Source organism: Polistes canadensis, unplaced genomic scaffold (assembly GCF_001313835.1).
Source record: "Polistes canadensis isolate GaletaPanama2010 unplaced genomic scaffold, ASM131383v1 scaffold_25, whole genome shotgun sequence".
NCBI classification, from domain to species: Eukaryota; Metazoa; Arthropoda; class Insecta; order Hymenoptera; family Vespidae; genus Polistes; species Polistes canadensis.
The window spans coordinates 18,359-41,578 of NW_014569572.1; the positions used below are offsets into that span (position 1 = coordinate 18,359).

Here is a 23,220-nt window from a genome sequence, read left to right on the forward strand (position 1 = left end):
TTAGCTCGAGATGTTGGTTTTCTTTGAAATATGTTGGTAACATGTTGGCAACTCTGACAATTTGATAGACATTTTGCCATGATTTGTAAACAACATCGTTTGTTTGGTAACGAAGATCATTCAAAATTGAGTCATGCGTTTGAGATTAGCCCCTTGAAAGATATATCTTCGTTTATTTATATTAAGAGAAATCAACTAGCATCAATAATACTATTTTTGTTTAAATTCAAGAGTCGTCATGTGAATTATACTTTGTAGTATTTATTGGAAAATTACCAATAATCAGAATAATAAATCAATGAACGTTTTCTATTATTTAAAGGATTTTTGTTTAAAATGGCTACATTAAAAGGTGTTTTTCCTAACCTACGTAAGTATCAGATGATATTTTTTTTAACATATAAAATAACACACACACACACACAAACCCTCCCCATTTATGTTATGTGTAAATATTGTTTATTATTTAGCAACGAGCAGAAAGAAAAATTTTATACAAGAAAATGTGAAAAATTTACGACGAATGGAGCAGTGCTTTCATTCCAATAGAGAAAGCCACGAATTAGACAAATTTCAGATAAATAGACATAGACAAAAAATAAATAAATATTCCAACATCAGTGCTAAAGTGAATACTAGTTTCCATGGAAATTTACAGAGTAATCATATGGAAAATCTAATGGCTAGTAAACAAACAGAAATTATAAAGAAAGAACCCATCCGAAAGATTAGTACTCCTATACTTAATAAAAAGAATTCTGTGCCTACAAAAAAACCACTAAACTCATTAACAAATAAGTTGGCAAACAAGCAAACGAAAAAGGAAAGTTTAAATAGTAAAAATGTCCAGGGGCCTAAAATAAAAGTTATGTCTGATCCAAATTTTGTCCAGAAATCTCAAGATGATGAAAATAGCTCTCCTTTGCCTGCAAATACCAAATACAAACATAAAGGTATTCAAACATTGGAAGAAAAACAGATTGATCAACTGTATATAGAAGGTGTTATCAGGTAACTTAAATTTCAAATATACATGTACACATTTATAGCTAAAAGATATAAACTTAAATAAATTACAGATATCCTACTAAGAAAAATGTCGAGAATAACGAAGAAAAGAATAAAAATGAATCTGATCAATTATTGAATCTAGAACTAGAAAACGTGCATGCATTTACCAGTACAGAATTACACGATTCGAAAACCTCAGAGTTATCAGTAATCAATCAAAAAACTGATTTAGTAAAGCCAAGTAAAAATCGTAATACTGTTGCTAGTAAAATAGCTGCACAATTGAATAATGGTGTAGTTCCTACCAATTATCGCAAGGGAGTTGTCCCCAAGTATGATGTTAAAAGTAACTTCCCAGAAGTTTTATTTCTATCTTTTATTTTTGTTCGTACATTTTATTTCTTTCTTTAAATGATACAGTAATATACGTATATATATCTAGCGTATATAATTGTTCAAATCAATCCATTTTTCTAACAGATATATTAAGGATCGAAAAGAAGCTCTACAAAAAGAAGAAGAAGCTAAAGCAGCTGCATTCCACCCTGACTGTCCAGAAGGTCATGTCCCCTTACCGGACCACGAGCGTCAGGAGACACTGCGAGTGCTGAAAAAAAGTATATTTCCTAAATCAACTACGCTATATGAGGCATTTAAAACAAGTCATCTGTGTATGTTTTCATAGCTTTGAAGATGGAATCAAATGTTTTAAGTAATCATTTGTTCATATTAAAATTTCTTATCACATATTAGCCTCTGTAATAATTAATAATTTGTACTTGAAATATTTCTTCTATCTTCAAAGCTTTAAAAAATATATTCAGATGGACTGATGTAAATACTTCATTAGATATATCTAGAAATAAAATATTTCGTACGAAACTTTTGGAAATAATTATTACAGATTATCAAGACTACGTTAACGAATTAAATATGATGCCCATAAAAACAGATACACTCAGAGCGCAAAGAAGAAAAATGGAAATTGAAAAGCAGTTGAATAAATTAGAGGAAGGTATTAAAGTATTTTCAAGGCCTAAAGTTTATGTGAAAATAAATGCCTAAACGTTAGATTTGTAGCAAATTAAAACAAAAATCAAAGTACAAACAGGGAAGCATTTTGAACAAAATATATAAATAAAATGTTATATATTATGTCACAATTAATAATATTCGTGTAGTTGGCTATAAATGTCAATTGTTGTTTCATAAATCAACAATTAACTTGTACATACATTTAAGATGAAAATTATCTAGTCTTAATTATTTATAATTAGCATATAAATTGCAACTTCAAATGACAATGAAATATATATATATATATATATATAAATATTATATGTATTTTTTCAACAGCAAAAATATATATATATACTTATGTTTTAACGTAATAGAACAAATCTATTCTAATTTATTAGACTCCGTTAAATGTTTTATTTATAAATTCAAGACTAGATTTTATTTAAAACGAGTCACTTGCTAACAAGCTATTCTCCATATCTCTTTTCATATTATCCTTTAGTAGGAGCCAAGAAACTTTTGTCAATAATATGTATAAAAGATATTGGATCAAATTGCAGTTTATCTAAATGATAAAATATTTCTTCTCTTTCGTACCATCGTTTAATGTCAAAGTCATTAAAAAATATTGATATTTCTCGTTTCACAGATTCTGGAGAATCTATAATAAGAACAAATTAATTATCCTTCTTTAGATCCAGTAAATATGTAGAGTTGTTACTTTGAGCATATCTTACCCGAGCCATGAGTTGCATTTCTAGTATCTGAGAGACCGAACATACCTCGAATACTATTTGGTTCTATGTATTGCGCTTGATAGGTTTTAGTAGGGCCCATTAATTTTCTCCATCGTAAAATAGCATCATGGCCAGCTAAGATATGAATATCTGATGGGCCACTGCACATAAAAGTTAACAAACGATTGTAAAAGAACTTATCTTTGTGATCTGAATAAAATAATGCTGCTTCATCGGATGTCAATGTGGTTCTGCGCGTTCTAACAACTTTGAAATTATTTTCGATTATCAAATCACGAATTTTCTGAAAAGATGCAAGTACTTTTAAATACATTTATCATTTACACACACATAATCTGTATATATATATATATCATAGTTGAATGATAAAGGTAAACATTGAATGCCTAGGTTAACATTTTACCTGAAGCACGAAAGGGGTTTTAACAACATGTGGTTTAAGTATAGCTAATGTTAATTCAAGAGATTTTCTTGATTGCATTTCATTATCATTTAAGTATTACTGATTGTAAAAGTCACGATTGATATTTTATGTATACTTGGTTATTAATGTTTATATAAATAATAATCACGACTCCATATTCAATTATGAAGAAATTTCTTAATATATCCAGCAGATGGCATACACATCATGGCGCTATTTATTTAATTTAATTCAATTAAAAATATAAATATGTGCATATCAGCAAAAAATAAAATATAATACGACTATTGAAGATATCGAGTTAAATTAAAAAAGTCAATATTGTATCCAATCTCTTTTGGTAACATAATATTTATATATAAATAATGGACTATATGTATTATATTTTTAATAATTGCTAACATAATTCGAATAATAATGCGATAAAATTGTATATGGATTAATATTTAATTAAATAACAACTTATTCATTCATGGCAAATAGCAATTTATTTAATATTCTTATTCCGGCCTATCAATAGACACCAGTTGACTTTACATAGTAATAAACAATTTTCGTAAACTATCTTAACATATAGGAAAACATATGCATTAAAATACGATACATTTCTGCTACGTTTAAAAAGCAGAATTCTCATTCTCTATCACGAATAATTAAAAAACATTATACCCATGAATAGAGAACTATCTATAGCTCATTAGCTTATCCGTAGTTTCGAAGTTCTGTAGTTTTAATATTACTACTTTTTTATGTTTAGAAAAATATTAATTCTTTAATTAAAATATCGTAATTTTAAACACATATGAATAGTATTTTAACATTTTTCCTATATGACAAAATAAAATTCATAGAAGGAAAGGTTTTGTTCCTACCGGCACGAAATTAACTGGTACACCATTATTGACTTCCGGTAATATTCTCATTACAAGTCCATTGACGCTCAAAACTATCATATTGGAAATACCCAAAGACTATTATTCGATTCATTAGATACCATTATTAATATCTAAAATCTGAGGAGTTTCCATAGTAGTTGAAGCTGAAACGACTGGAGCAGACATAATGGAAGAAGAATTGGAATAAACTGTCTGCCATGCAGTCGCTAAGAACCCTTTTTCGGCGTCAGTATTTTTCTTGAAATTATGTACAGAGTAGCGATTATATAAACCCCAAATGCTGTTCATCAGTTTGCTGTTATATTTCAAGGGTGTGAGTTCCAAACCTAGAATTAGTATCAATCCAAAAAAGAAGTTTAGTCTCCATTAATTAAATTATTTAAGGCCATACAATTTTCCTTTCAAATATTCCATTTATTTTTCATGTATATTTATATATTTTTAAAAATTTTAATTCATTATTTATCATGAGTTGCATATTTAAAAAATTTACATTGATAATAAATATTTTTGAAGACTTTAGTGATACACTAGAAATCGTAATATAATAACAAAGTAATCGTAATGAAATAAAATAACACAATAAATTTGGTATGATTTATTAATAAAATGATATATTTAAATTTGAATTACCTTCTGGGTAGAATCTACCATTAAATGTATTTTCTTTGTTTGCTTTCTCTTTTCCTTCTATCGCTGATATCATATTATTATCATCATGTTGTTCATTGCATCGGACTTTGCACGCTGCAAACGCTGCTTGTGGTACCGCAGCCATTTTCCCACAATCTAGAAGAGAAGGGAGTAAATACTTATCAACAAATTTTATTAGAAACTTTTAATTATAATTTTTGATATTTATTTTCAATATAAATGCAAGTGTTTCAAATTTAATGCTATTGGGATAACGATATCGATCGATATATGCGAATATCCATTGTTATATTCTTTAAATATTAACGTGAATAAAAATCAAAGAATTAATAATGAAAATATAAGAAAATTTTCTACAACGAGTATTATTCACCTATTTTTCATTTATTAATCGATAATAAATGTTTACTTATGCAATGAAATGTCTCATTATGCTACGTAGGAAACTTCATTCCTATGAACATATTCCATCATTATTCAATAAGTACAGAAAACTTCTTTTACTTCGTAAAAAAAAATAAATAACATCGAAAATGATGAAAACAAAACACTAACCTTCGCAACTTTCGAAAAGCAGTTTAAATAGATTTTCCAAAAACGTCGTATGTACGTATTCAGCAATTTTGTTTGATCTAATAGAAGCTTGGTTTTGAAATACTTCCACGGATTCCTGATTTGGATGTTTCTCAATGATTGTAATGTTCATATAGGCACAATTAGATTCCTTTGTAGTGATCATCGACTGGTAAACATAAATATCGTATAATATAAAATATAAAGATAAATAAATGTACCCACCCCTGTATGGTACAAATAATTTTTAAATATTTATTCTATCGGCACTAAAAGTAACAAGGAGAATAAAAAAGAGATCAAATATTTTCAATGCGACGAATTCATCCCGAGAGACGAACATGTACTAAACCACATATGAACTTTTAGTATGATTTATACATTTATCTATTTGGCCGACGAGAAGGAGTTGTTGCGAGCGAGTTCAAAAGATAAAGAGCAAAACTTTGTTATCCATGTCTCTCAGAACGGAATATCGTTGGCCTTCGAAATCTTTGCTAGTGGTGTTGATCAACGACCACCACATATTAAAAACATTATCATTTATGACACGTATAAACGTTTTATGAATACTGCGATCTTTTGTAGTGCTTACATGCAGTGTATGGCTTTTTAATAAAGATTGCATTCACAAATAATAATAATAATAAAATAATAATAATAATAATAATAATAATAATTTTCTTTTACTTTATAATGTGATCGAGATAAGTACGAGTATATTATATAATTAGAATTTTTAAAAAAGCTATCAAGTGTTTCATAACAGAGGTGCTACCACACAAGTAGAGAAGTCTTGCGAAAATTATCAATATCGTGACTTAACTTTTGCTCTAATGTATCGTCATCATTAAATGCGTCAACAATTTTAACGAGTGTTAGAGACTCGTTACGTTTTATATTTTGACAATTTAAACTTCCGCCGAAATATTGACTAACTTGCTCACATGATGAGCGTACATTTATTTCATCTTATATCATCGAACATATTATTGTTTAATGTTAAAGATAAATGAAGATTATTCCGGTTCTTTTTCTTAAGTATCGTCATTTGGATTTCAGTTAAAAATAATAAAAATTCAAAAACAACGCCAGATAATGTTCTTACGTAATCACAGCTGTATATTAGACTAATTTTAAATTCCAATTAATTTAACGAATATCAATGACATAACAAGGGAAAATTACGGTATATGTATAACTCTGACGGGTTTTGAAAAAAGATGCGTTAGGATTAAATAATTTAGAAAACAAATTATCGGTCACGTTGTTGCATAAATTACCGTATACAACCCAATTGATATAGGTATGAAGAATATGCTGTGATGTTATAATAAATAAATCTAATAAAATAAAAAACATATGCACAAATGTATAATAAAATTATTAGTCTTCTTTTCGAATAATAAAATGTATTAAATTAAACTAGAACTTACTTAATGATTAGAGATACAAACAAAATTTTAGTTGACTTCGATGTTCTTCGTATCTCTCATGGAAGATTTTTATTCATCGAATGAGGGTGGATGTACAGAAATCTCGGACTCCTTTGTTTCATACTCAAATGTTCGCAAAAACAGCATAGACAAACGTTCATAAATGTATTTTTTAATTATACTCATCATACGTCAAATTTTTGGATTGCATGCGCTTTTTTTTTTATCATTACAAAGGTTCAATTTGCTACTCGCATCTCTGCCAGTTATAAACGCATAATAATTATATCAGAGTGATACCCGATCAGACCAGCTGGAAACGAGTTTTGACATATACTTGACATCTCTAAAATATATATATATATATATATATATATATATATATATAATAAGTGTATATATATATATAATAAGTGTAAATATATATATATGCGTGTGTGTGTATATGTGTATATATATATATCTCCTAAGTGCTTGTATATGCTACGTCACATCGCGAAATTAAGACGGGGCGTTAAGTACGTACATACTTGTTTTTTCTTCTTTCTTTCTTTCTTTCTTTCTTTTTTAATTGTTTAATTTATATAACAATCAATGTGTGATCTTCGAAATATCCTTACGCAGTGCCTTATATAATACAAAATCTATTTGGTTTTTAACCATAGATCTCACGAACGTCACTTCAAAGCGATATATCATCATACGTACTTCTACATACACTCATACATACACGCGCGCTCATGAACGCACACACCACACACAGATATATATATATATATATATATATATATATGTATATGTATGATTTGCTTCGGACATGCAGATGCATCTACCCAGTCGCAAGATCGAATAAACGATTTAATGAAAAAGTAAGAAACGATGTTAATCCTTTCTCTTAATCGATATAATTCGTTTAGGGATAATAATCGATAAAAATAATTTTTTGAGAAATTGGAACAGAAGTTAAAAATGCTTAACACTTTACAAAGACGAGTTTTAAAAAAAGTCAATTATTATTATTATCATTATTATTATTATTATTTTCTTCTTTTTTTTTGTTTTCTTTTTTTTCGCTTCGGCCGGTTTCGCTTTTTATTCTTTACAGTTTTTACTATGCTTTTCTTTTCTTTTCTTTTCTTTTCTTTTCTTTTTTATATCCAATACCCTGTGTTACGCCCCAACTTTCGATCAGAAGAATTTTTCTACGTTTGATCTTCCCACGCAATCGCATCGCAATAAATTTTCTTCTCTTTTTTCATTTCTTTCTTTCTTTCTTTTTTTTTTTGGAAAGGAGAAAAGGGAACACAAAGAGCTCACTTTCATACACGTTTCTCTTCGCGAGTCAGCATTTCCCGAGGGAATTTATTCTCCTTAGTGAGATAAACATCGGATAAATATATCCATTGGTTTGCACATAGAATAACAATTATGCGACGTCTCTTATTTTTTTTTGTTTTTTTTTTTTTCTTTTTCTATTAATTCTTTTACTGCAAAGTTTTTTCTCGCACCTCACTTTCTTATTATTTTCTTTCTTCCCTTTTACTTATTTTTTCTTTTTTATTTTATCCTCTCTTCATCTTTTCATAATTCACTTTTGCAGCATCGTTGCGTCATAAATAGAACACAAGGTAACCATTCCTCAATATATCGTATCGATATTATATACGTGTTACCCTCTTTAGACGCGTTTTATGCGGCGCACGATGTTTTTCCTTAGGACTATCATTTTATTCGTATTATATATATATATTTTTTTTTATTTATTTACTTATTTATTTGGTTATTCCAAGTCCTTTAAACGTTTATTGTATCTTAACACTTTTTTGTTCGCGTTTAATTATTACTTTGGTATTGTGCAAGTTAATAAAAAAAAATAAAATTCTCTTCCCTCTTCTTCAACAAAAAAGAAAAATTAATCAAAAACTTAAATGAATCTGAATCAATCGTTATTAAGAATTTTTGTAATATAATGATAATGGGAAAGATCTTGAGAAAGATTCATAAATTATCTCTCTATCGTTATCGAAAAGTCAACGCGTTTATTTACGAAGTTTTTTTATGTTATTTTTTTATCTTTTTTTTTTTTAAAAAAGAGGGGAGAAAGATATATTCAATTAGTACATAGATACAATATTACTATTTTTTTAAAAGAATAGCGTGAGTACGCGCGCGCGATTCCATATATTTATCTATATTATTTATATACGTATGTATGTTGTATATATATATATTTATAGTTACTTTTATAAAAAAGTATATATATATATATATATATATATATATATATTTTTTAGTACATCTAATAGAATTTTACCACGCAACGTACACACGCACGTACCTACCACCCCACCAACGTAATGTTATACTCAAAATTTGAGTAAATTACGTTATTCGCAAGAGAAACAGCGACGAAGACACGACAGACTAAAATAATCGTAAGTTTTGATCATTTTGTTTTCCATAGATACATCATCTTTTGATCCAATATGTGAAAGAAGAAAAATTCACTTTTGTTTTTTTTTTGTATTTTTTTTTTAAATACGTTTTCAACGTTATTATATGTATATACATAAACTTTGTAACTAACAATAAAACAAGATTCTCAATTGTATGCAAAAGTGAACTCGTATTTAGTTTTCTTCCTTTCTTTTTGGTTGTCATCGCTTAACGTTTCATTTTCTTTTTTATCCACGACAAATTTGCACAGAGGTATATGACAAAATTCCAATTTGTTATTTATCGTTGCAAAAGATGCGCTTGGTCGTTATTAGTATAATAATTATACGCTCCGCACTCTCGAGTGGAACCAGCGAAATAGAGAAAATGACGATCCTAGTTATTTGTTTTTAAAGCTCGAATAAAATTGTATTATAATAAAAATAATACCGACGAGGTTTACAATCGTTAATATTACTAAATCGATAACAAAAAGAACAGTATTATTTCACGATTGGATAAAGATCAAACGCAAGTTAAGTCCTTTAATGAATTATTTTCAATTTATGCACTGCAGCAAGCAAGCCGGGAGAACAAACGATGATGTTTGTTATGTGCGTAAAAATGAAGTTATTTAAATACAAGTCGATCGTCGTACATTTATATACAGAGGGCAACACGCAACATATATATATAGGACAAATGAGATTATTTAGATACACGTAGTACTCAGAAATTCGGCTTTGATTCGGCATTGACACTTAATTTATCGAATATAATCTGACACAAATATGAGAGATAGCTTATACTCATTATACTCGGTGCATAAATTATCTTATCTTTTTTTTTTCTCTTTTTCTTTTCTTTTCTTTTCTTTTTTAATCTTTTCCCTCTTTTAATTATCATCTTTCTATCATCTACTTTCTTTTCTTTAATCTTTTTATTTTTATTTTTAAATTTTTGTTTTCTTCTTTTTTTTCCGTGTGTTACTCTATTCAATAATAAAGGAATTTTTTTTTTCTAAGTTATTTTTAAGATCCTTCAATTGCGAAAAGAATCTTTCATTTAATATCGAATTAATTCATCTGAATTCATAAATTTAACGAATTTAAAAAAAAAATTAGAAAAAAACGAAAAATTAAAACAATAGATTACAAGAAACAAATTACTTCATATTTCATCCAAAAAATAATATCACAGTTTAAAAATACAAAGAACGCGGAAGACTACGAAAGATTGTTAAGAATAAACAAAAAACAGATAATGCAATGCACTGAATACTGTGAAATATCACAAACATAAAAAGAATGGCATTTTTACAGGGACCATACATTGTAATTGTGAATAATACGAACATTTTATCTGTCGCCATAGAATATGAACAAGTGTATCTATGTACCGAAAGCGGTTTCGTAATACAACGCCATTTCTTTCGCTCTAAAATAGATTATGCTGATTGGTCTATTTTATTTTATATTTTTGTCTTCCTTATTTTCTTTTATCTCTTTTTTATTTGTGATATAAGTGATATTATTTAGAAAATAATGGCATAATTCTATTTCAGTCGTGTAATGATCGTATATAATTAATGGTAATAAAAACCATTTTCCACGGATCTAATAATCGTCGCTAAAATTGCAACACCTAATTGTGTCGAACGTCTAGTACATTAATTCGTAGGGCGATCAAATTCATTTCTTGGTACAAGAATGTCAGATATAAACGTTATATAATTAAATATTTCCGCATGAGATAAAAATATTTGGAAAAATGTTACTTTTTTCCTTATTAATTCTTCATTAAATCTTGTAAAGACGCAATATATATATGGATGATATATTTCCGATTAGAACACACAATTTTATTAAATGAAATTCAACCGATTTGCCGGTTCTCGCTTGATAATTTTTTAATCGTGACTTTGATTATGACGATCATGTCTCCTTGAGGTCTTCTCGTTTTATTTTCATTTTCAATATATCCTATAATATTGAATATAAGCAAGCTGATCTTCCATTGGCATCGATAAATTTAATGATTGTTTGTTTTTTATAATTTTGCAAACTCGTTGATTCAATTCGTTTGTCGAAAAAAAAAAACAAACAATGAATTTCATACCAATGGAAAATAATCAAAACTAATTCGTAATATTGTCGTAATATGCCTATACCCCGCTTTGTAATTTTTTGTTTCGTTTTTTGGTAAATTCATGTTTATATAATCCATTTATATTAACCAATGAAATAGACATTTTACTATATGTATGTAAAGAGAATATCTATGCGAGAATAGTGCAATAAATATTATCGATCGCATCTTCTATCAATTCTAAACTGACTGTTTATCGACATATGCCGTCTATGATAAGTTTGCAAATAATTGTGCGCTGCTATATATTCTTCGATACTTAGTTGCTTGTTAAGAAAAAAATTAAAAACAATCGCGTTATAAAATTAGGAACATAGAAACTGCTTTGAAATCTATTCTCGATATTTGCATTAAATATGACTTAGAATTCGGTACAAAAGCAGCGAGACGAGATATTCTGCAAAGTGCATCTGCAACATTCGATAATATAGTAATTATAACAATAACACTTCACTGTCTTCGACATAATAAATATACAATGAACAATGGTTTGAGTTAGCACTCTCGAATCTACTATTCAATGGAAGAAACAAGAATGGAACTCTCTATTATCTTTAATATAAACAATCATTTCTCTCTCCTCCAACTGTGTTGTAACATTAAAATAATACAGGGTTACATACAATGCTAAAAATAAAAAACGAAACAATAATGATTAACAATTATCAAAATGACATTATACCCACGACTGAACAAACGCCGTTTTTGTTATCTTCCTTTCTTCTACTAACTTCATTTATATTTAATAAACGTGGCATCAAAGACACAATCTATTTTTTTTCCTCATGCCGAGTCAATTAGTTATTTGTACATTTTCATGCATTTTCTAATGCATCTTCGATCTCCTTTATTTATTTCTTTTTCGTACTTTCCATGAATAGTAATCATAGCAGATAGGTACGTACTATAATCTGAATTTTATACTTTGTCGCAGTATGTCAATTGTTTAATACACAAAAATTAAAAAACAACAAAAAATGTATATATCCCCAAACAAAACGTATAAAAAGATGCCATCGGCGTCATTTTCTTCTACGACGGAATAGTTTGGCCAATACCTAACACCGAAAAGAACACAATTAAATTGTTCTCTAACGCTCCGATTTACGGTGGTACTTAAAAGCGTGAGTAAGCAGCTTTTATAAGAGCATTTATTTCAAATAAGAGATACGCGCCTGCAAAAGTAGCCGAAGGCATAGAACGAGCATTTGGGTAGTGTGTGTAATTTGTCAAAAGAATTCAGATCGATCTATTATAAATTAATATAAAAGAAACAATACATTATATATATTAATCTCGTAATAGATGTAGAAATTAATTCGGTGCCCTTTAAGAATAAATTTAGTATTTATTTATGGCATCGAATTAATTTCTACACTTAATATTACGACTCCGAGTATTTCTTATAATTTGCAAACAAATAACGCTTTAATGGGGTAACGTTCTACATGTTATGTCAATTATACACATTGCCTTCTCTCTGTCTCCCTCTCTTTCTCTCTTTCATAAATAGATCTCAATCCCCCCATGCGAGTGAATACATGGCGAAATATTTAATACTTTTTGATCTAATACAGTCTTGGAGAGTTATTATAATACCGTGATGTATGTATATATACGAAGAATCAAGGATCTTTTATATTTGTTTAGTGTGTCACAGGTATAAACTTGATAACTATTAATGACGAATCTTACCAGCTGACATTAGACAGTCATACGAAAGTCGGACTCGAGACGATACTTGAAACACGCGGATGAGATTCAGAAATAGGTGGTTGTATAAGTTTGTGCTCTGTTATACATTACTGTACGAAACTGTGCTTTCGGTACAGCAGCGCGACGTCTACTAATTCGTAATAGTTCATCGAATATCGGAAATGTTGGTTTTGCTGCCAAATATTTTCACCAGTTGATCCTCGTAATCATCTATGTTACGTTTCATCAATTCCATACAAGGGCCCAATAAACGTTCGAATGCTTCAACATCCAAAACTGAAAATCAAAAATCATCGATCTGTAATTTTGTTCAGAATATCAAGATTTTCTTATTTCTTTGATCGAATTAATTAAAATGCAATTTCATTTGTCCAATAGTAAAACAAAAATGAAAGAAAGAAAATATTCTGCAGGATACTTACAGGCCAATTTTACATCTCCTACGGCATAGGCCGAAGCTGCGCGAGGCTTGTGCGTCACCAATGCTAATTCACCTAAATATCCTCCAGCTGGAACTCGATTAATCTAATAAAACAAAATTATTCGAAATATATCGTAAAAGATAGAATTTTCATATGTATGATATGATCAAACGAATGAATATTTATCGCTATACCTCAATTTCGCGATTATTTTCACCCAATATAGTAATTCTAACAAGACCGTCTTCAACAAAGTACATTCCATCAGCCGTATCTCCTTGTTTAATAATCTGCTCGCCATCTGAATACTGTTTGGGTACAAGCGCATCAGCGAGGTTCATGCGCTCGTAAGACTGTAACACGTTCGTACATTATAAATGAAAATAATAAAATCAATATTTTTAAATTAGTCGTTCTCAAAATATAATTTGCGAAACCCAGGGGTCTTATGACCCTATAACCAAACTACGATACTCACTTCGAGCGATTTAAGCATGGGAACTTTATTAATCAAATCCTCGTACATCTTGCGCTTTTTATAAGCAGATTTGAGAAGAATTCGACGGAAAGTTTGTCTATCCATGGCCCAAAGAGTACCTGGAGTAACAGCTTTAACACTAGCCGCTCTAGGCATGTTATAAAGAAGGGCCAATTCCCCAAAAGCACCGCAATTATCGTAAGTGTGAATATTATTTTCTACGCCGTTGGCATCCTTAACGTATACTTCGAACCTCCCTCTGAGAAGAAAATAAAAATTTCCTTTAATCGTCTCTCTCTGAGCACACTCGACGATGTATATATACATATATTTTAATTAAAATTGTTATTTATATATGATTACCTTTCGATGACATAAAAATTGTCGCCATCGTCACCCTGTCTAATGATAAATTCTTCTGGCTGAACAGTTTTCTCAAACATCGCGTCCAGCACGTCAGCCATTTGTTCCTGCAAGCGAAGGACATCGATAAATTGTCTCTTCTTAAAGATAAATTAGCATAAGAAGTGCAATCCTTTAATAAAATACGTTCATCAACGCGTACGATATTTTCAAGAGACTTTCTTAAAAACATCTTTGTGTGCTAAGAACGGTATCTGATTAGTAAGATCGCATGTATTCATTGGTATTTCTAAAGTTAGCGCGAGTGCAAGTCGATTATATTCTTGTCTCGATTGTGCGTGAACTGTATACTATGTTTAACTTACTTCGTCTAAAGCACGAAACAAAAGTATGTTCTTCACGCTTTCGCCTAACCTTTGTCGTTGGCCATCGCTCTTTGGATGCACCATCTGTAATCATAAACAAACAAAAAATTATAAACATTTTTTACAGATCGAAGATTGATGTTTCTTTTTTCTTTCAATAAATTTCGCGCCATTCATTGAAAATTTATTCATGATAATTAAGAATGAATTGACGAATAAAACAAAATAAATTCCTGTTCAACGAATTTAATCGATAATAATAAATAAAAATGAGAGATAACGATCGATATAATATTATGTAATTATCTATTACAATTGTCTTAATATTGTCAATATATAAATGTCGTAGAACAATAACGTGCAATCAATAATCAAGACCATTTCAACATTAATGGATCCTTATTGTTAAATTCTTCCAATAATTATTTTAATCACGAAATGATTTTCTTTTCTATTTAACGTACGATTTATTAAAATTCATTTCAAGCAATGACGTATCTTGTTATTCAAAGATATTACTTTAAACTAGGGCACATCATAGTTCGCTCATACATTTTTTTTTTGACGACATGCCGTGCATAGTCGTCTGGGTGGGTTACTCGTTTAAAACGTGACTCTAATGGCTCAGCTGCGCATTGTATTGTTTACAATTTTTAAACACCTGCATTCATTGTATACCGTTTTAACGACTCGCGCTTATTAAAAGTTCATTATATATAAGGAAACAAACGAAATGAGTTAATATCTAATTGACTCTTTTTTTTTACAGTTTTAATTACAACAATAACGAAAGAAAAAGAAAAAAAAATAATACAAAATGACACGAAAGTTTGTTGTTGATATTATCATTTAATAATTATATAATTCAATGTTACGATTATATAATTATTATATTCATTATAATTTCAAGTAAAATATCATAAATAATTAACAAATATCAAGTAAGTTAACCTTGAAAAGAAAAAAAAAAAAAAGGAAAAGCCTGCGTTAATAGCCTAGTTTATATAAATTTTACTGACTCTTAAAAACAATATTCTGATAGAAATAAATTTAATATTGGCAGGAATGTTAAAATGTGTCATGCGGAATGCAGTGAAAAGAGCCAAAATTTCTGAGCGGTACAAAATAAGACATTTACCGAAATTATTTCCTACGCTTATTAGAATTAAACAAAATTTGACAAATATTATTTCTATACTCGATCACAATGCGTTTTACTTTCACTTTGTAGTTGTTATAAGTTAAAAAAAAAAAGAAATCAGTTAACAAGCTTTATTAACAGCAGGTATCTATTATACACTCTAAGGTTACCCCTCGACATTTTACAACTATTACAAGCAGATTTTACAAAATAACGCCAATACTCGTTAGACGTTGGATGACTAAAGAACATTAATTAATACGATTTGAGATTGAAGGTTATAATTTACACATTAATATAATCAATCTTAAACACATACAATTATTAACATACAATTAATGAATAATTCCGAACGAACGATGGAGAAGAAAAAAATAAAATGAGGCCGCTATTTCGCCGGGAAGATTGAAAGAATAAAAGAACTATAATGTATATAAAAAATATATATATATATATATATATTAAACCATATGTATATTTTATTATCCCTATATAGATCGATTCAAAAATAGGACAGTAAAAGAAAAAACGTCAGAGTGTAGCGATCGCACACGTCCCGAAACAAATTTTTCGTTCGTTTTTTCAAAGGAATTAATAGAAAAAAAAAAGGAAAAAGATAGAAAAATTAAAAAGAGAGAGAGAGAGAGAGAGAAAGAGGGAGGGAGAAAGAACAAAATCGGTAGAATAATTTTATCGAGGGACAATTCGATTATCGCATCAATAATCCAGTTCGTAGAGCTGTTTCGATACGACATCGTGCGCTCACGTGTTTAAAAGTGTGTATACGTGTCTCTCGGTTACAAGAGGTGCTATGTGTGTTAAGAGAGAGAGAGAGAGTAAAAAGTGTATGTGTTTGTGTGTGTGTGTGTGTACGCCGTCATCGTAGATGAGTGTGGCGGCACACAGCACACACAAAAGTCACATCCGTGATAGTCAGGTTATCGAACACGCGCGCTCTGACGTCACAAAGGTACATCGCTCGCATCGTCGGGCAAAGTAAATCATCGCGTTTCGTCACTCGCTTGGCGCAGGCTAAGTGCGGTACTTCAATGCGAAACGATTTTATACGATGTCTTGCGCTCGCGCGCATAACACACCACCACACGTATGAACGAATAACACATATAGAAAAACGCGCGTGTCTCTACATAATCTGATTTATATTTTATATATATACATATTATATATTTCCTTGTATGCTCCACGAGGTATCTTAAAGGTATATCTATACCTATACGTTTAAAATACGTACGTACGAATGGTTTCATATAATCAGTTTAAGTTTTAAAATAAAACCTAATAGCCATTAGCGAAATTGTTATACGATTGTTGTTCGATTTCGTTGTTGGTTTCTTTTCTTTTCTTTTCTTTTCTTTTCTTTTCTTTTCTTTTTTTTTCTTTCTTATTTGTTTTACTTTGTCTTTCTTTTTTTTTTTTCTTGTATTATTATATTTTTTTTTCTTTCGAGGGCAATCATTACGTAAAAGTTCCATAAAATCCATAAAGGCTATCGGCGTGAATTCAAAGGGTTCTCTCATTTTTTCTTTTTCTATCTTTCCCTATCTTCTTTCTACTCGGTAACTCTTCCAACGATTAACCCGCATTCAAGCGACTCGAATCAGGAAAAATTTCAAATCGTAAAACCGGATTTATATCTTTGTTATTTAAAAACATGAATTTGTTTGTAAGATATACCGTCTATGTAAAGAAATCGTTCAGAATCATTTAGATCCTTGAGCTTCTTGATAAAACGGGGAAAATCTTGTGACTAACTTCTTTCAAATATTCTTTTTATAATCTCTTAATTATATTTATTTATAATTTATTATTCTAATTCTAGATAAGTGTGTCCATTACGTAAAATCCTATAGTTTGCTTTTGCTCACCTGCTACCGAATAAATATTTCATTTTATTTATTAATACGTCATAGAGATTAAACGTTAAAAGAATTCATTCTCAGCAGGTTTTCTTATCATAAGTTTGTTAGAAAAGAATACTAGACGAAGTTCAACATCAATAATATTAATGGAAATTACAAATCGTTCTATTTCTCACGTAGAGACATACCCACGTTTTTTCTCTCTTTCTTATTTTCGTCTCATAAAGTTGTCATGAATAATTTAAAAACAATAACAATTTTCAATTATCTAAAGTAATCTAGAATTTACGTAGTACGTTACGTCAATTTTGTTCTTAACATACAGAACAAGACAAAAATGAACGTAAATGAATCATCCATATCCTTGTAAAATTTTGTTTATCGAGGCCCATCCTTTTTGCTTGGAATAACCATCATTTAAAATACAAAATTTCAATAAACTCATCTAGGATCATATTTAAAAGTAAAACTCATTCGAAATAGTCGTTAAAGGGAAGTCGCCAAAGGGAAGAAGATTGTTACCTTGACGCCGTCTTCTTCCTCATCTTCTTCTGGATTGTAAGTTTCAGCGAAAACGCTCTTCCTTCTGGTCGCAAACCTGCCGACCGGTGGTTCTAGAAAGCAATAAAAAAAAACGACGCGTTAGGTATAAATACATAAAGAAGGAATGGCACGGTCGTAAAGAGCGCGCGAAACTACTTGATGCGAATGTTCAAAAAGATTTTCGACGAATGCAAGTACGCCTAAAGGGAAATGCGTTCCGTATGTAAATAAATACTAACTTATGATTAATAAATGTATAATAAAGTTGATCCGTAAAGGGATAGAAAAAGTTTTCTAACCAGAAATAAGTTGATTAGAAGCGGTAAATTTGGAATGAAAAAAGTTTGAAAGAAAAATAATATACGATTAAGTGACGTACGCTCAAAATCCTTATGCATAACTATGTATATCCCGCGTACCGAGAAAGAGAGTCTTCCCGGATGTTTTTTTACGCGAAATAGACACTCTACGTTACGAATAATATTGAGTCTGACACCGGTCAAGATAGAATGTACACTGTGTGCCGCAACTACTTCGTTACTAATAATAGTACCCAAGTTCCAGTCTATCGGCTAAGATTCTCTATTACCAAGACCGAGAGTTTCGCGCAGCACAGCAGCGAAACGCTCGGTTACTTAGAAAATTTATGAAATTAAAACGACGACAACGACGACGACGACGACGACGACGACGACGACGACGACGAGGATGGTGAGGAGCACGCGCGCGCGCGCACGTCAGACGTCAAGACGCGCGCCATGCTTCTACTGCGCCTATGCCGATTATTATGCAAGCAATCGGAAAGGTCTAATAATAAAGGGAAGACTATTCACAATTCGATCTCCGATCTCCTCTTCAATCGCAATTTACCTTAGCGTCGAGAAACTACTCGTCCTCTGGTTAAAAAATCAATCACGAAATGTGGACTCAAGGTGAATTAATTTTATTTTCGAGTGAGAGAGAGAGAGAGAGAGAGAAATCTTCTAAACATCCAGGGAATAATGATTTTCAAGAAAGAAAAATTTAAAGAGAAGAAAAAATTCAAAGCTAGTATTTTCTCTCGTGCGTAAGAAGAATAATAATCCAAGAAGATATTTGACCTCATCTCGCGTACTACGCACATACGTACGTACGAATAAATAAATCCTCGTGAATAAAAAAAAAGAAAGACAAAAAATGTTGAATAATAATAACGCGTTTCTTTATATCCGTATTCTCTCATTTTTTCCTCCATCGATCGTCTCCCGCTTGAAAGCTCGTTAAGAAAGTGTATCGTCCGTGGAAGAAGAAGAAGAAGAAGAAGAACGGGATTTAAATTACCTGAGTACATCGAATTGATATTTATCCTACGAATAGCGTAGAAGAGGAGATAATCTTGATATTAAAGATAAAAAAAGAAAATAAATTGATGTAGGACACATGTTAAAAAAGTTATATACCTTCGTCAACGGACTCGTCCGGTGTCGAAGCACAAGTTTGCGCATCGGGTTGAATCAACTGCGTTCGACGGTTGTCCCTGAGTCTCGTAAAGAACTCGACCGCGTAGTCGATTATGTCCCCGGGTTGTTCTAAGAGATAACTGATAGTAAATTCCAAGAGAACGTCTCTTAGGTCGTCCGGCACAGTAATCTTGCCAGCGTTACGTTGACAGCTCATATTTTCTCTTAGCGCGAACGCTCCTTCCCAACGTTCCGCCGGCAGCCGCGACGTATCGCGTCCGTCGCCTCTCGTTCCTCTTCTCTCTCAACGTCGCGCGCACGTACGCACGCACGCGCGCGCCTTATCCACCTAACGGTATCACTCTCTCTTTCTCTCTCGCTCGCCCGCTAACCTCCTCCCAACCTTCTTCCCACCCTCTTTCTCTATCACTCCACTCGTACCCTTCCTCTTTCAATCAACTCCGCTCGATGCTTTTTATCTTTGACACTCTTTACATTTCTTTTTCTAATACTTAAAAAAAGAAGCAGAGTTTATTTGATACCCTTGCGTACGTCTTCAACGATGAGAAAAGGATAAAAACGGTGACCCTTTGGAAAATGTTTATCTCTATACTTTTCTCACAGCTAACTAGCCACTACCGCTCCTCCCTCTACTCCCACTCTTCAGTAACCACGTCGCAGGCGCGCGCGCGCGCGTGCTCTCTGATCTTCAAGACGACAACGTTTCTAATCTATTCCGCTATCATTCCGTTCTCGTTCTCCGTTGTTTCTTCCCTTCTTTTTCGTTACTTTCTTTTCTTTTTTTTCTTTTTTCTAAAGCCCTACATCAAAATTACTTCGGACATAAGCGCGTTCGCGAAATAACAGATTGAGAAACAATTATCCTCGATCGTGAAGATGGCAACTGTGGTTCGCCACGATATACGCAATTTATAGATTGATAAGGGGTTCGTAATTTGATCGTTACGCGACGTCAGCTCCGCTTAACGATAACTCGGAGAACTAAATTTTTGATTAGTGACTAACTTGATTCCATTTTAATATTTTAAGAGTTGTGCAATATTTATTTTAATTTTAAACAGATTGAAATAGATACAATAGGCGGTATGATATTATAACGATCAAAGAATATAATTTTATTTCTCTTTTTGTAACATTTTGCTTATCGTAGACATTCTCTTTTTTACTCACTAACTAATAAACACACACACACATATATAATGTATATATAACCCTAAAAATAATTAGCATATTATCATTACTAATGCAAACAAATTACTTGTTTGCACCATTTGAGATACAAACAATTCGCATAATATCACAATCAGAGAGTATATTATTCGCATTTATCATTCCGATAGCAATTTACTACATACAATAAAAATCATTTGCAACTTAAAATAATAAGATATTGAGAAGTATGTCAATATCTAGATTATGTAATTATAAGTTATAGTTCTAATTTCTATTTTTTTTACAAAAATTTTGTAGTATTGAGGTATAGAATACAAAAAATATATAATACAATCGATGTAAACACGAATATCTTTTAGCTTTTAAAAATACTTATCTTCCTATATGTTCTATGGAATTGTAATTATGTAGTACTAAAGTTTCATATTCTGAATAAGCTACTTCTTGTCCGTTAACTGGTATATGACATATTTGATTACTTGGATGTATTTTTCCTACATAATACAATCCGTTATATAATACTCTACCAATAAAAAGAGCATGATCATCTTCTGTTTGACCAACAGGAAGAGCATATAAAGGAACACTACCATCCCATGATTTTATCCAGTCAATGTCTCTAACGCATAACACTTGATACTCTTTCTTTTCGTGTGTTGCTCTTCCCCATGCCAAAGTACAGATATTATCCCTTATACCACCAGGTGTTACAGAATCTTTGTGATGTGCACGGCCAACATATAATCCATCTTCTGAAGCAATGGCTGCATTTTGCGGAAAACTCATTGTGTTGTTATAGTCAACCCATAAATGACTTGTATCAGCGAGCTGTTGTCTTATGGCAAGTGCCGTAAATTTACTTTCTAAAAATAATAATTATAGTATTATTTTATAGATTTTGCATATCTTTATAAGACAGGAAAAAAAAAATTTTATTTTAAAATACATTGCTGCAAATCACGTAACTAACCATTAATTATAACCCATTCTTCTGTCGCACCCCAAGCTGTACTAAATCCTATATAATTGATAACAAATGGATTTTTATCTCTATATGTCATTAGTCTCACATTCTTCATCCTCTTTGCCTACACTTAACATTCCTCCAATATAGAAATTCTACAGAGGTTCCAATCAAAAACTCTACGAAACATTTGCAATGCCCCATGATACGTTACAAACGAAAGAATTCATCAAGATTTAAGAATATCTACAATAAAAGAAGAAATTGTTAGCTTCAATGAACGCTACAACTCCCGTTTAGCCAAACATCCCAACTCTTTAGCAAAAAATTTACTAGAAACAAATGAACTAGTACGAAGACTAAAAAGGTTCTACCCTTCTGACCTTAAAACAAGATTTGAATGATTTAAAACATCGTAATATTATTTGAGACTAATGTATTATATCTACACTCACCATTGTATATATTATTCATGTACATTTCATGTTATTACATCTCGCCAGCCTAAAGTACTTATAATTCTCGTCGAGAATTGATTGTATGTTCTGTAATGAATAAAAAAAACTTAACATTCCATCACAGGACCATCTATAAATGTTAGTTGTCGATTAGTTATTTTAATAAAATAGTCATTATTTATGTTTACTTTTAAAGTAATCCCTTACTTTATCCAAATATTACAATAATCTCCACATAAATCTACAGTTTCTGCTTCTGCTACATTTGGCTCTACATTATTTCTCTTTATAGCGGACATGGTATTTCCCCATCTGCCAAGAATAATCTAAAGTAGCAATGCTATACTAAATATTCATTAATTTAATAAAAAATCAATTTCTTTTTTTTGTTTAGATGAAAATTATAATAAAAATAATATATAAATTATGTTAAGTCTTCCGTGCATATCCTAACTTATTTTAAACTTACTTCGTATACATTAGAATCATCTCCCAAGTGAGCTCTAAGAGCAATTCTGGCATCATGGTTGGCCTTCATTCGCAAGTTAATGCTACATCTCGTAATAGGAAAATAACAATAATCCAAACTATCTATTGTATTGATTGCTACTAAAAAAAGAATCATACAATGATTTTAGATCATGATGTTTATTTTACAAGGATTTATGCTTATCCAAAGGATTATATAAACTAAACATTTATATTTAATATATTAAATATTATGTTGTCATATTTATTTTTAATTACGCAATGTTAACCTACCTAACATGATAAATTTCAAACAATAAAAAAATTAAAAAACTTATTAAAAATCTTATCAGACTCTTTAATATGATTTAAAAGTATATAATATTTGAATTAAAATAATATTTCTATTAAAAATAAAGTCTACTCAATATGT

General features: G+C 30.5%; 5 protein-coding genes across 10 annotated transcripts; 1 reads left to right on the forward strand and 4 right to left on the reverse strand.

Annotated features, from left to right (window-relative positions):
• The first annotated feature begins 15 nt into the window (after positions 1-15).
• On the forward strand, positions 16-2,397 carry LOC106783808. 4 transcript variants are annotated; one of them, XM_014742700.1, is made up of 5 exons: positions 16-370; positions 471-1,011; positions 1,080-1,343; positions 1,492-1,628; positions 1,916-2,397. In XM_014742700.1, exons 1-5 carry the CDS (start codon positions 337-339, stop codon positions 2,074-2,076), a joined length of 1,137 nt encoding a protein of 378 aa, XP_014598186.1. In that variant the 5' UTR covers positions 16-336; the 3' UTR covers positions 2,077-2,397. The 4 variants fall into 4 exon arrangements, with proteins under 4 accessions (XP_014598186.1, XP_014598187.1, XP_014598190.1 ...); XM_014742701.1 differs by having other exon boundaries at positions 1,925-2,397; XM_014742704.1 differs by having other exon boundaries at positions 1,080-1,357; positions 1,925-2,012.
• On the reverse strand, positions 1,492-3,423 carry LOC106783809 (nucleoside diphosphate kinase 6). Of its 2 annotated transcripts, none has more exons than XM_014742706.1 (4): positions 3,193-3,423; positions 2,769-3,072; positions 2,629-2,692; positions 1,492-1,618 (listed from the first exon to the last, which is right to left on the reverse strand). In XM_014742706.1, the coding sequence occupies exons 1-4, from the start codon at positions 3,268-3,270 to the stop codon at positions 1,600-1,602; spliced, it is 465 nt and encodes a 154-aa protein (XP_014598192.1). In that variant the 5' UTR covers positions 3,271-3,423; the 3' UTR covers positions 1,492-1,599. The 2 variants fall into 2 exon arrangements, with proteins under 2 accessions (XP_014598192.1, XP_014598191.1); XM_014742705.1 differs by having other exon boundaries at positions 2,496-2,692.
• Positions 3,424-3,675: 252 nt separating this feature from the next.
• On the reverse strand, positions 3,676-5,582 carry LOC106783765. Its single transcript, XM_014742592.1, has 4 exons — positions 5,562-5,582; positions 5,319-5,505; positions 4,743-4,898; positions 3,676-4,435 (listed from the first exon to the last, which is right to left on the reverse strand). The coding sequence occupies exons 2-4, from the start codon at positions 5,500-5,502 to the stop codon at positions 4,200-4,202; spliced, it is 576 nt and encodes a 191-aa protein (XP_014598078.1). The 5' UTR covers positions 5,503-5,505; positions 5,562-5,582; the 3' UTR covers positions 3,676-4,199.
• A 2,279-nt stretch (positions 5,583-7,861) lies between these two features.
• Positions 7,862-20,593, reverse strand: LOC106783764 (cAMP-dependent protein kinase type II regulatory subunit). 2 transcript variants are annotated; one of them, XM_014742591.1, is made up of 8 exons: positions 18,644-18,919; positions 18,244-18,335; positions 14,701-14,784; positions 14,336-14,442; positions 13,973-14,231; positions 13,689-13,847; positions 13,495-13,597; positions 7,862-13,348 (listed from the first exon to the last, which is right to left on the reverse strand). In XM_014742591.1, the coding sequence occupies exons 1-8, from the start codon at positions 18,660-18,662 to the stop codon at positions 13,218-13,220; spliced, it is 954 nt and encodes a 317-aa protein (XP_014598077.1). In that variant the 5' UTR covers positions 18,663-18,919; the 3' UTR covers positions 7,862-13,217. The 2 variants fall into 2 exon arrangements, with proteins under 2 accessions (XP_014598077.1, XP_014598076.1); XM_014742590.1 differs by lacking the exon at positions 18,644-18,919 and adding an exon at positions 19,704-20,593 and having other exon boundaries at positions 8,047-13,348.
• Positions 20,511-22,959, reverse strand: LOC106783721. The gene is made up of 5 exons (XM_014742511.1): positions 22,789-22,959; positions 22,527-22,645; positions 22,335-22,449; positions 21,868-21,985; positions 20,511-21,760 (listed from the first exon to the last, which is right to left on the reverse strand). Exons 1-5 carry the CDS (start codon positions 22,942-22,944, stop codon positions 21,270-21,272), a joined length of 999 nt encoding a protein of 332 aa, XP_014597997.1. The 5' UTR covers positions 22,945-22,959; the 3' UTR covers positions 20,511-21,269.
• Positions 22,960-23,220: the final 261 nt, after the last annotated feature.

Coding starts and splice junctions, on each gene's coding strand:
- LOC106783764 (XM_014742590.1), bottom strand. CDS start 19,920: ATGAGCTGTCAACGTAACGCTGGCAAGATTACTGTGCCGGACGACCTA. Junction 14,443..14,700: donor TGTTTCGTGCTTTAGACGAA/GTAAGTTAAACA, acceptor CTTCGCTTGCAG/GAACAAATGGCTGACGTGCT. Junction 13,848..13,972: donor CCATGCTTAAATCGCTCGAA/GTGAGTATCGTA, acceptor AACGTGTTACAG/TCTTACGAGCGCATGAACCT.
- LOC106783765 (XM_014742592.1), bottom strand. CDS start 5,502: ATGATCACTACAAAGGAATCTAATTGTGCCTATATGAACATTACAATC. Junction 4,899..5,318: donor GCTTTTCGAAAGTTGCGAAG/GTTAGTGTTTTG, acceptor CTTCTCTTCTAG/ATTGTGGGAAAATGGCTGCG. Junction 4,436..4,742: donor TGGTAGATTCTACCCAGAAG/GTAATTCAAATT, acceptor TACTAATTCTAG/GTTTGGAACTCACACCCTTG.
- LOC106783808 (XM_014742700.1), top strand. CDS start 337: ATGGCTACATTAAAAGGTGTTTTTCCTAACCTAC. Junction 371..470: donor AGGTGTTTTTCCTAACCTAC/GTAAGTATCAGA, acceptor TTTATTATTTAG/CAACGAGCAGAAAGAAAAAT. Junction 1,629..1,915: donor ACTGCGAGTGCTGAAAAAAA/GTATATTTCCTA, acceptor TAATTATTACAG/ATTATCAAGACTACGTTAAC.
- LOC106783809 (XM_014742705.1), bottom strand. CDS start 3,270: ATGCAATCAAGAAAATCTCTTGAATTAACATTAGCTATACTTAAACCA. Junction 3,073..3,192: donor AAACCCCTTTCGTGCTTCAG/GTAAAATGTTAA, acceptor GCATCTTTTCAG/AAAATTCGTGATTTGATAAT. Junction 2,693..2,768: donor AAATGCAACTCATGGCTCGG/GTAAGATATGCT, acceptor TTCTTATTATAG/ATTCTCCAGAATCTGTGAAA.
- LOC106783721 (XM_014742511.1), bottom strand. CDS start 22,944: ATGATTCTTTTTTTAGTAGCAATCAATACAATAGATAGTTTGGATTAT. Junction 21,986..22,334: donor GTAATAACATGAAATGTACA/TGAATAATATAT, acceptor TGTTAAGTGTAG/GCAAAGAGGATGAAGAATGT. Junction 21,761..21,867: donor AGAATGGGTTATAATTAATG/GTTAGTTACGTG, acceptor TATTATTTTTAG/AAAGTAAATTTACGGCACTT.